General features: G+C 51.6%; 3 protein-coding genes across 3 annotated transcripts; 1 reads left to right on the top strand and 2 right to left on the bottom strand.

Moving 5' to 3' along the window:
* Positions 1–232: 232 nt before the first annotated feature.
* Positions 233–2,361, top strand: FMAN_08590 (uncharacterized protein; the record flags this gene model as incomplete). Its single annotated transcript, XM_041835093.1, has 2 exons — positions 233–2,070; positions 2,136–2,361. 2 exons carry the CDS (start codon positions 233–235, stop codon positions 2,359–2,361), a joined length of 2,064 nt encoding a protein of 687 aa, XP_041685291.1.
* Positions 2,362–2,696: 335 nt separating this feature from the next.
* Positions 2,697–6,471, bottom strand: FMAN_16163 (uncharacterized protein; the record flags this gene model as incomplete). The annotated part of the gene is made up of 3 exons (XM_041835092.1): positions 2,697–5,589; positions 5,638–6,401; positions 6,451–6,471. The coding sequence occupies 3 exons, from the start codon at positions 6,469–6,471 to the stop codon at positions 2,697–2,699; spliced, it is 3,678 nt and encodes a 1,225-aa protein (XP_041685290.1).
* Positions 6,472–8,751: 2,280 nt separating this feature from the next.
* Positions 8,752–11,523, bottom strand: FMAN_08591 (uncharacterized protein; the record flags this gene model as incomplete). The annotated part of the gene is made up of 5 exons (XM_041835091.1): positions 8,752–9,424; positions 9,477–9,711; positions 9,759–9,877; positions 9,926–11,058; positions 11,257–11,523. 5 exons carry the CDS (start codon positions 11,521–11,523, stop codon positions 8,752–8,754), a joined length of 2,427 nt encoding a protein of 808 aa, XP_041685289.1.
* Positions 11,524–12,162: the final 639 nt, after the last annotated feature.

Genomic DNA, 12,162 nt, shown 5'->3' with positions numbered 1-12,162 from the left:
AGACGACCTGGCGATTCTGCGCACGCCTTCAGACACTTTCGAATGCGATTCGCAATTGGATCCTTTGTTCAAAAGACTGCTCCATGAATTGATGCTTTAGACTTTTGCTAGGTGGATATATTATACAGGTAATCACTCACTACGCCTCTGAATCAGTTGCGCCGGAGTTGTCCCCATGTCTCCCTTGATCAATCCTCCCAACTACACCCAGCTAACCTCCCCAGCACCCATAATGAACACCCTGGACGATGATCGCCTGTCCGCCAGTTCAGCTGACTCGGACAATGACAACGACAATGATAATGACAATGACAACGACCGCAACGACGTCGACGAGGCAATGGAGGACGCTGACGACAATGGCGATCAGGATCAAGATGCAGAAGGCGATGACGATGATAACAACGACGACGAAGACGACGATGACAATGCAGACGCAGACGCTGATGTAGACGGCGAAGGCGAAGAGTCTCAACCGCCTGCGACAGACTCAAACGATCAACCGAACACCCAGATAAAATCCGAACCCGACGAGTCGCAATCCCAACCCCGGAAATCAGCTACACCCGCCCCAAGTCTCGACAAGCGGTGGCCCCAGCCGTCACCCGAGTATATCGGCGCAGCGTCCTACGATATCGTACCTACCATGGCGGCGCCGCAATCGACGAGTGTCAATGCCATGGCTATCACACCCGATCTGAGGTACTGGATCACGGGAGGTTCGGACGGGTATATTCGTAAATATGACGGGCCCAACACCATCAACGGCAAGCTGGCTTTGACGGTTGCGCAGAGGCACCCGTTTGTGGATAGCGTTACCAAGGCTGGCATACTCATGTCGTACTGGGAGAATGAGGAGCCGCCGCCTCCGGGACGGGGAGACCAGGAGCATATTCTCTCGCCCGTTTACTCTCTTGCTGTGCAATCGCAGGCTCTTTGGTTACTATCTGGTCTGGAGTCAGGGGGCATCAATCTCCAGAGTGTCAGACATGACGAGGGCAAGAGAATCCATTGTCTACAGCAGCACACAAACGCTGTGTCTGTCTTGACGATGGCGCAGGACGAAAGGAGCGTTCTTAGCGGTGGATGGGACAAGAATATCTTTGATTGGGATCTCAACACCGGTCAAACCATCAGAAGCTTCGATGGCAACGCAGGTCAGATCTCAGCTCTTGAACTCCGTCCCGCAAGCGGTGCTCCTATCCCAGAAGACGACGATGAGCCACCGCCTCCTACAACAATGACTACAAATAACGCAGCGCCTATAGCGAATGGGAACTTTACAGATCCACTCACCAACGATGGAGTCGACGATATGACCGCCGAGTTTAACGCCAACCCCAGCAACGGCGATGGCGACGGTGCAGCCTCACCCGCGCACGACAGTCTCTTTGGAGGAAGCGATGCGGGGAGTTTATTCGGCGAGACAAAGGAAGATCAACCCTTTGGCAACGACGACGATGAATTCACTGCCGTGATGCCCGGCCATGGTCATGATAGCGCTATGGACCATTCAGCAGACATGGCCGCTCTCGACGCAGGAAAAGATCCAGAACCAGAGTCTGAACCTGTTCCGGAACCCGAACCGGTCGTTGAACCGCCTCCGCCTGAGCCATCGCTGGATACAAGCGACGCTATGGACGTCGATCTCGTACCGGCTCCAACGCAAGGTACAGAACCATCGCAAGACGCACTCCCCAAGTCTGAGCCAGCATCGCCTTCGTTACTCCTCACATCACATACTCCCACCAATCATGATCCAACACAAACATCCAATACAACGTTCCTCTCCGCTGCGATGGACGGAACATTAAGGATCTGGGATCGACGCCAACAAGACCCCGTAGCGCGCATCGGCACAAGGAATGGTGTTCCCCCGTGGTGCATGGGCGCCTGCTGGAGTCCCAACGGCAACAACATTTACGCGGGCCGTCGCAACGGGACCGTGGAGGAGTATAATATTCACAAGGCGAAGAGGAACTGGGAACCCCACAGGACGCTCAAGTTTCCCGGGGGCAGCGGAGCAGTCAGTGCCGTGAGACCCATGATAAACGGCCGTCATCTCGTCTGGTAGACTCCCCCTCCCCTCCCCCTCCCCTCTTATCAGTCTGTCCATACTAACAGTGAGTGTCCAGTGCCTCCCACGATATCATGCGTCTGTACGATCTTCGTGAATCGCCCATGAAGCACTCTAGCGTTCCCTTCCTCATCATCCCCGGTCCTCCCCGTGCAGGCGTCATCTCCAGTCTCTACATAGACCCGACAAGCCGTTACATGCTGAGCGCTGCAGGCACAAGAGGCTGGGAGGGTACGAGTACAGAAGTCCTCATCGGTTATGAGATTAATGCTACCAATGGATAGCTTGGGGTTGTCTCAACTCGAACTGACTCTCCAACTTTGGGATTCGGTCGTCGTGTTTTATATATGCTGGAGTTGGTCATGGCGAGCTTAATTTATAGTCAGATTTTCCTGCCTCTATAGCAATTAGACAAAATTCCATTCTTATTCCTCAGTTCTTCCACTTCTCGGATCACTCAATCAGCAGGGGTCAGGGTTTGATACAACACTCATACAATTTCTACACCAATGACTACATAACCTACAGTTGCTATCGTAAACTATTATGACACCTTTTGCTAAGTTTATTTTGACACCCTATGACAAGTTCCGATGTTTTCTTGCTCCCCGACGGCACTTCAATCGAAGTTGATCAAGTCCTCGTCCTCGTCCTCGCCCTCATCCTCGCCATCTTCCTTGTCATCCTCCATTGACGATCCTCCAATACCGGTGCCCGATGTAGCAGGCTTCTCCCGGCTGGGTTCAGCTTCTTTGCAAGTTGAGACCTTAATTGACCAGCTTTTTTCAACTTTCTCTTCGCGTCGCCGATGAAGGCTGTCCGATGTTGTCGTTCGGTGCCAGGTCTCACTGATGTGTATTAACTCTGGGCTCTTCTGACGCCTTTTGGCCTTCGCGTCCTCTGCGAGCTGTTTATCCTTCTTGGCCAATTTGTCTGGGCTCCAGTTCTCGCGGCGAGAAGCTTCCTTGGAGGCATCCACGAAACTCTCAAAGTCTCTATTTGTCGTTATGGCATTGTCCGCAGTTTGGCGGACCTGCTGGAACGTTTCCGCGTAATAGCCCCCCTCCATTATTTGTTCACTGGTTGGCTCTAAGCAATGTTTTCGAGTTTGTGCCATGGGAGTTGAAGTTGGTACCTGGGAACTTGGAGCTCCAAAGGGATCGGACCGGCGAGTTGGAGACGTTCGAGGTCTGGATCCTCCCGAAATTGTTCTATCGCTTCGTGACTGAGGGCGATGGTGATGGTTGGGCCTTTTGGGAGCTCGAGCACGTAACGGAGAAGTCCTGAGGGGCAACTTCGTCTTTGGAGGCTCATCGCATCGTGAGGGGCACTTGCAAGGCTGCCAACAAAGCGACTCGCAGCTGTGGCCACACTTCAAGACCTCTTCGCACTTCTCCAAGCATTTGACCTCGCTGTGGTCGAACTTGTGGCAAGTGAGCTTGCATGGATGGCCCTTTGCACACGTAGACTCGCAACTTTTATCGCAACCGCCTCCAGGGATGTACTTCCAGCCACTGGCATTCTTGATGTTTGTTCTTGTTCCGTGGTTACGGCAAGTGACCGGCAGGTAGTTGTCGATACTCTGACGGCGTTCAAACACATCAATGACCTTTCTCCATGTACTGTATGCCTCTGAAGTCTCATCTCTCACCAGTGTTTGGGAGTTGCCGAAGACATACAGTCCGCATCTCGCTCGGCTGGTACCTACGTTTGTCCGATTCGCGTTCCCAATGAAGCCCGGGCCAAGAGTTCGAACTAGTGATAGCAAAATGACATCGTTCTCTTCGCCCTGGAAGCCATCGACAGTTCTTACCGACCACTTCTTCAAAGGATTCTTGAGTTCGAGGTATAGGTCGCGACGAAGCTTCTCCGTGATGAGAGCAACCTGCCCCTTGTAGAACGTCAAAACAGTGATGCGTTCCGGGTCAACGCCGTTCTGGACAAGATATCGCACGAAGCCCACTATCATGTCAGCCTCATCTGGGTTCGAAAATGAAAAGTCGTTGGCATTCTGCCTCTCTTGTCCCTCGTGATCAAACCACCAAAGGCTCTTCCCGCCCATGCCCGGTACAGGAGGCCGGTTGTCTGGGTCGTATACGGAACAATGATCTGTGAGCTTGGGATAGAACGCGTTGACCACTTCGCGAATTGCAGGGACCATACGACGCTGGACTCGGAGCATGCTATATGGCAACTTGAGCTTGACCAGGCGCTCAAACAAAGACACATGCATGTTATAGGGATCACGGCCCAGTTCTCGCACATCTACAGATGGGACCAGTTGCTGGTGATCTCCGACGAGCACTACCTGGTCCAGGCTGGGATAGAGAGCGGAACTAATGTTGGCTTCTCGAGTTTCGGCCGCTTCCTCGATCATCAATATGCGGGGCTTCAATGCAGCGATCATACCACGATACTTGGACAGTCCGGTGGTTGTACAACCCACGATCTCAATGCGCTCACCTGTGATGAGTCTGACATCGGACTCCCATCGGCTGACTTTGATATCATCACAGGCTTCCTGGTACTCTTTGAGAAGCTGAGGGAACTTTTGAGCTCGTGCGCGGATAAGTTCTTCTCGTAGGAGGCGATAGACCATGCCGCGATCGCCTGGCTTGATGTTATAGAGATCTTGATGTTGTTTCAACAGCCTGCGGGCTCGATGGATCCAGGTGGCTTGTTTGGAGAGTGCGCTCGGAAGGGCACCAGTGACATTGAACTTCATGGGAAAGAAAGCACCCTTGAGTCTCTCCCTCTGATTCTCCTGCTGGGTTTCATCAACAGCATCATCCTTTTCAGGATTTTCAGCCTGATTCTGGGGAGGGCGTATGTCAACAGTGGTGTCGTCTTCGATGACCTGGAGCCAGTGCCCAACGCGACACTCAATCTCAGTTCCGTCATCACGATTGACCAGAGTAGCAGACTCCCACTCTTCATCATCCAACGACTTGTACTGAGCATCCGAGAGGAGTCCTTCTCGAAGAAACTCTTCAGCTGGAATCAGAAATGCAGGGAAGCATTCCGACAACAACTCCTCAATTGTGCGGAGAACCTTTCTTCGAGCTCCCTCAGCAGCGATGCCACCACTTTGTGTTTTTAATTTGGCTTTGAGATTGTACAAAGTACGCTCTTCTATCGCCTCGTCTTCTGTGCGCCCACCGAGACGAACAATGACGGCCTCAAAAACCGAGAGTCGGTCTAGAAGCTGATCGAGAGCGTGGTTGGTTTGAGCAGCAACTATGACGGGTGGGGTATCTCCTTTTTGTCGAGACTTGAGAGTCTGGATATAGCTTTCAATGGCTACAACGGATGTGAAAGTCTTGCCAGTGCCAGGAGGACCTTGGATAACCGCCAGCTCTTTGTGTGTCATGCGTTCCAAAGCTTCCCTTTGAGAAGGATCAAGGTGGTCAGCTCTGTCAGGAATACGAGGAGTCTGCCCTGGAGTGTCTGCAAGATAGTGGGTCGTGTGTTCGGTGTTGGACTCATGAATGATGTATTTGTCAAACTTGGAACTGAGGAATGTTAGTTTGAGTATTGAGTATGCAACGGGATAGACCTACTCAAACTTTGCGGCATGTTGTAGCCCAACCATGGCATGACGAACAGTCTCAAAATAACCTCCTTTGGCTTCAAGCATCACCATCTCATCAGAAGGATCGAACACGGCATTGTTGCAGTCGGACCAAAAGATCTCGATCCGGGGCGGAGTGTCTTCACCTTCGTCATTGGCAGGATCAGGTTCAAGGCCACCCACAATGTATCGTGCGGCAACAACTGCAACATAGCATTGGGTGTTGAAGTTGTCATCTTTGGGAGACAGCGCAATAAGGGTACCAGCAGTAAGCCGGTTCGACTGTTTCCACTCAACTTTGGTGGGTGAGCGCTCTGTTGAGAAGGCAATGCGGCAAGCTGCTCCAGATCTAGCAAACAAGTAGCCTTGGACGTGTACCTTGCAGCTGTTAGTAGAGGACTTGAGGAGGGAGAGAAATTGACTGACTTGTGTATAGATGTAAAAGTTATCTCTGTCTCCCTCCATCATTCTAGGCTTGTTCCTGAAGCAGTTGACAGCTTGCCGAAGAAGCTCAGTGCCCTCAAAACGATTCGTGATGTACTGGAACTCAAGGTAGGCATTCTTGGCATCACGTTCAGATAGATCTTTGATGGTTGGGGGATGAGGCAATGGAGCAGCATCGATGGACATCAGCTCGCTTGAGTGCGGGAACTCTGGAGCCAAGTGCCAAGGGACGCTGCCCGTCTTTGGCAGACTGTTCTTGTGCTTGACATGCTGAGTAATGATCTCCACAGGAGTTTGGTCTCGCGGGATCTTGGAAGCATTAGTATATGGGGAGAAGAGGTATAGCTGTTGTACTCACCTGTTGGGTTTGATCGCCCATCTTGCAAGATGAAGATGATCTTGCTCGATGAACTCGATGAGAGGGGAAGCACCCACAACTGGCGTTGTAAGGGAGAATATGGACAGTGTCAAAGAGATGACAGACGAAATGTGGCGCAAAGGGTTGGTATGTTATCAAGAAGCTCTGAGGGCTTGGTGATAGAAGAGATGTGTGTTCTGATGAGAATGGTTGGCGACGGAAAGGATGAGCACGGCTAAAGAAGAGAAGAGCAGAGAGACTGAAGACTCCGAGTAGTAGTAGTAGTAGTAGTAGAAGAAGAAGAGTGGGAGAGTGGAATTTCTTGAACCGTTTGTTGCCCAGCAACTCTGAAGAATGAGAAGGAGAGTAGAGAGAGAAGAAAGAAGTACGAGGAGATATGAGAGAAGGAAGAAGGTGGGTAACGGGCGCAAGCTGCAGGTATGACCGAGGACTCAGCTCAAGTTTTGAGTCCAATGAAAAGTTGAGGATGAAATGTTGATGCCAGCTGCCCGCCAGGTGCCACTCAGATGTTGGATGGATATCCCTCTTAGCGGGAAGTCGTTGCACGTCCCCTGGCTCCAATTGCTTCAGAAGGGGTTCCAGTACAGTAGCGAGTAAATGGCCTTAGGGCATCCAATCATAAATTGTGTTCTGACTCGGAGGATGTATTTGATGCTGAGATTAAGCTGGCGTGGATTTTGTACTGGTTGTTTCGATGGTTGGAGTATAACTGATGAGTGTAGAGAGTGTCGTGCTGGGCTTGGGGCGAGTCTTCGGGTACGGGGTTTCCTCTTTGACAGATTGGGCACAGTTGATTATTTTAAAAGATGATTCTGACTTTGAAGAGCGACTTCTGTTACTGAACCGCGTTGTGATGTTTCAATCCAGTGCTGGACAAACGTTCGTTGTCGACGGAAGTATGCGACACTCCAGGAGGAGTGGACAGCAGGGCACACGACGGCTGAGAACAGCGCAGGGGAAGATTGTAATGGACGACCGTAAGGATCAATTTACTGAGGTCTCTTTGTTGATTGAGCGACTGATCGCTGGTGTTCTCGTAGAGTATGAGTGTCCTGCGCTCAACCGTCGTGGTTAGCACGTTGGCGCTCGACTGACAGGTTCCAGGAGTCTACCTTTTCCGCGCTTGCCAAAAGACACAAACCGTCCAAGTTTGAGGATTGTAAGTCAGTCTCGCAGCTTCAATTGCAAGCTGTTCCTTGTCGCTGTCGCTCGTGGGCAATGCCTCGTCTCGTAGCCTCGCAGAAAAGGGGTAAATTCGTCGCTCGTCATAAATCAGAAATCGTCTTCCAAAACCAGCTCTTAGAACCTAAGATAAAGCGTCGTATCTATTTAGAGAAGTGAAAAGAAATAAATCGAAGAGGAGGAGGAGGAAACTTTGAGAAAATGAAGAGTACATCCCTGGTGCTTGATCTCGGGAGCCTGCATATGGCTACACTCAGCAATCGTCATGTCCGCTGCACGTCCCCCCTCAGCGCGCCAGTGAAGGATGAAAGAATGGGCGTTTTGCATCGGAGTCATGGCAATTTGCATGTTTGAATCATGGGCCTGGCATGTCTTCAGGGGGTATGCGGGATCTTGCATCGCAGTCAGGGCCGCACCTCACCAAGGCTATCAGGGACGGGTTAATGTAACACACGCGTGTCGTTCTACATGAGATGGACAAGATTTGACAACAGTTAATCAGAGCTCAACGGGCGATGTGTCATGATGGAACGACATGGGCTATGACTTGTTGTGCATTTCGTTGTCGCCGCATCATTTGAGTGACTTGTAAAGAAACTGCTTGCTGCGACGAGGGTTTGCGCAATTACAATCACGCATGGACAAACAGTACTCAGCAATTGCTGTTTGAGCATCAGACTACGGGCAGCAAACGCTGACACTTTCATTGACCTGCACGTCAAACAACACATGCAAGCCTCAAAGAACAAACGGATGCATGGACAGAATTGGCGATTTTATTCTTCTCCACGGTATCCCGTGTATCAAACCCTCCCACCAAAAGTAACACATCAACCAAGACCCATGATATCTTGCAATCACTCTTTTCTCTTACACAAGTGTTGGTACACCCCATGACAAATCGCTTTTGGAACCCGCGATGATGACTCTACAGACCAAAGCCCCCTTTCGCCGGAAAATGCCCGCCGCATTCCTTTCCCCTTTGACACCATTTCGCCTGGTAAGAACACCGACCAACACCCCGGGATATCTGTCGTCGTGTACGGACTCGATATATATAAGCAGGATGCACAACTGAAAGGCCACCAAAACCTTCTTCTATATGATCGCAAAACCTGCATGTTCCAACTCAACACCATCAGGGAGAATCGGCCGTCCTTGCATTGGAAAAGGCCAGAAGAGGGGGTTTTCCATACTATCTCCTGTCTTCTGGACCGAAGGTGATTGTTCTCCCATGAATGGTCCTGCGCCCCATTGGCACGTAATGTCTCCCTCCCTCAGGTTGGGCGAGAAGAAGTTGAGACTCCCCGTTTGCGGCAAGACCAAACGATCGTACTCTTCCGCCGTGAGCTTGTCGGCGTTGTTCTCAACATCAATGTCCCACTTTGTGGCCAAATAACGTAGTATGTTGAGAGCCTGCTCAGCGAATTGGTGGCAAGGAGCCATCTCGGTGAGATCTGAAATGCCTTGAGTGATGGAGTCGGCTACACGTGGATCCACCTTGACCGCTTTCTCCATATCCGCCTCAGTCATATCCGAGCCGACAGTCGTTGCGCCAATCGCTAGGTGCATAATGGCTGATGTGAGAACAAAATACGGTACGAACGAGGGCGTTCGTCGCAAGGTATAGAGTGAAGAGTAAGATCTTAGAAGGCCTTGAATGGCGTCGGCCGCCTGTGAGCAGACGTCGCGAGGCGAGACCTTGGATCCAATGATTCGGAGCTTGATGAGAGGCCGGAATAAGAGCAGGATCGCGAAATGATAGTACATGCTGCTCAAGTTAGCGGCCGTGGTGAAACAAACGTGTTGGACCTGAGACTTACTGAGCGAACAGCACAGCTGGGGTGAAATTGTGCCCCAGTCGAAGGACCTCAGGTATGCGATCATACCAATTGAGGTACTGTGTGTACATGTTCAAAAGTTCTCTTGCTGTGAGGGGTTTGCCAGGGGAATGAAGAATGTACAGAGATTGGTGTACGAGCTCGCTGAGTTCGCAGAAACATTTATACACAGAACGCACGTTAGACGGTTGTTGGCATGAGCGTTGCAAAGGAGCGCCTGTCACAGTCAGCGATAGTCATAGAATAATACCAAAAGAAATTCACCGTCGTCAGTATAAGGCACCCACAGAGACGCTTCGACGTCTCCTATTATCGCAGGCTTTGGTGGTAAGTGAGGGAAGCAGGAGCATTGCGGCAATGAGCCTGTGGCGAGGGACCATGCACTGTAGTACCTGTTAGAGAGAAATCTCACGATGAAAGGGGACACTCACTGGTCAAGCGCAAAAGCACCCCAGAAGGTTGCTGACTGCACAGCGAGTTCATCTTCATCTCCCTCGTCCATTATTCGGTGGAGTCCCATCTCAATGGCGAGTCGAATACTCTGCCCTGCGTAATACCAACTCTCCGAATCCCGCCCGCAACTAGCCTCTCGGATTGACATTATCCCCAAAGCTTGGATAGTTGTAAGGGAATGGTGATCCGTTTCCTGGGCAAATAGTCTCAATGACTCCTTGAAGAAGTGGTCACCAGAAGTATAAGGGTCGTTGGGATTGGCTCGAGACATAGGCTGTGTCGAAAAGCGGCACCCTAATGCAAGAAGGGCATTCACTAGTATCGGTGAGCAGTATCGATTCCGCCCCTTTTGGAAATCCTGAAGAAAGTGTTCTTTGCTCAGGGACGCAAATGTCGGATACTCCCAACAGAAATACAACGCCAGGAGATGTTGAACAAGAACGCTATCGCCGGTAATAACGGTCCAAGTTGAAGTCGGTGTTCGCAGCCCCGGTTCATTCAATGGTGACAGGATCTGTTCAACTCCACGATATCGTGGAAGACCGTCCGAGATCTGATCAGGATTCATCCCTTCGGACCATGGCCCATCCCGATTTTGTGGCGGTCCTCGCATATCTGTCTGCCAGTTCATGGCATCGGGATGTGAGTTGCTCCTTGTTGACTCGGTTTGGCTGAAGGTAGATTGCCAGGGACTGTGCTGACCCATCTCGGGCCGCATGGAAGACTGCTGCGACTGTTGATGGTTTGCACCAAGACTCATGGCTGCCAATGTACCTAGTCCACCTCCTGGGAACCCCGGGTTAGGACCCATGGTAGGTGCCTCGGAACGGGAGGGAAACGAAGGTATCGAGCGCTCCCCAGGGCGTGGTGCGCTTGCGAGCCACTCTGAAATGGTTTCGATGGGTTGGCCGCCCCGTAGGCGGGTTAGAACCTCTTCCCATAGTTCTGGTCGGACAAGAGCAGCGAAGACTTGGTCACTTGAACGCTGCTTCTGTCGGAGAGTTTCGATTTCGGTTCGGAGGTTCTCCTTCGACTGGCGCACGGGAATCTCGTATACACATTCGGCATCTTTCTGTGCTCTACATCGTCCGCACGGTTTTTTGCCATCGCACTATAACATTGATTGTTAGCAAGAGTTTACGGGATAATCGATACGGAACGAGGCGAGCACTGCAGCCAATTGTGGAAGTCCATCACAAGCTAAATAAACTGTTGTGGTGGGACATGCTATGACGTACAAGGAAAGTGAAGAACAAGAGCCGACGACGCAACCAGGGATTCCGGGAAAGTAAGCTGATCTGCTACATACCTTTGCGCGCTTCTTGCGGCATTCTGTGCAGGCATTGGGCGTCACAACACCCAGCCCTCGGCGACGTTTCGAGTTTTGTGTATGGGAGACGTTGCCCGTTGCAGGACCTGATGCAGTCGAGGGCGTATTGGAGGACTGAACTGAGGTGGGGGTAGGATTCCCCTGTGAGGAAGCTCCCCCAACCTGCGCAGTAGCTCCTTGCGGCGTGTGTTCAGCACTGGGTTGCCGTTGACTACCAGCGTCTGAATATTCGTTGTCGACATCCATCACTCGAAAAACGAGCCTGACCGCAGGCTATCGCAAAGTACAAAAGTTTGTGGGGATAGAGGAAAGGTTCGCTGTTTCGCTGTTGTCGTGCGTATGGAACCAGGCGTCCGTCGTGAAGCTTGGTGAGCTCCAACCTTCAGCTCGAAGAGCTTCGGGTGGGATGAGGTCTTGGAGGGGCGACGGCGGAGGGCACGGCGCAGTCTGACATGCTGCGAGGGGATTCGCGAGGGTGTCGTCAAAGTTACAACCTGAGTCTTGAAGCTTGAACTCTCGCCTTGTTCTCCTCTGGTCACAGCAAAAAAAATGCAGGGCTGGTTTTTTTGGCACCAGAAACGAAGATGACTTTGGGCTGTTGGTACCTGAATGACTTCTGCTTTCTCAGTCGCGTCACGGCGGCTTTGTAGCGGGGAGAATGCGATGCGGAGACAAGACGGCGGTTGAAGATGGCCCACCTAAGCTCTCACAATTGCATTAAGACCAGTCGCAGCGAGTCGTAGGTCGAATTTGGGTAAAAAGCCCGGGCAAAGCGCATTCGTCGACTAGCTAGTAGAGTGCTAGGCTCTAGCACGACGTAACCGAACTAGAGGTGAGCTTTGGAAGCTCACGAATTCGAGGATAGGCGACCGGGGGGTGGGGGGG

This window comes from Fusarium mangiferae (assembly GCF_900044065.1).
Source record: "Fusarium mangiferae strain MRC7560 genome assembly, contig: FMAN_scaffold009, whole genome shotgun sequence".
In the NCBI taxonomy this organism is placed as follows: domain Eukaryota; kingdom Fungi; phylum Ascomycota; class Sordariomycetes; order Hypocreales; family Nectriaceae; genus Fusarium; species Fusarium mangiferae.
The sequence above is the reverse complement of the archived record's forward strand: the minus strand, read 5'-3'. Positions and strand labels throughout refer to the sequence as shown.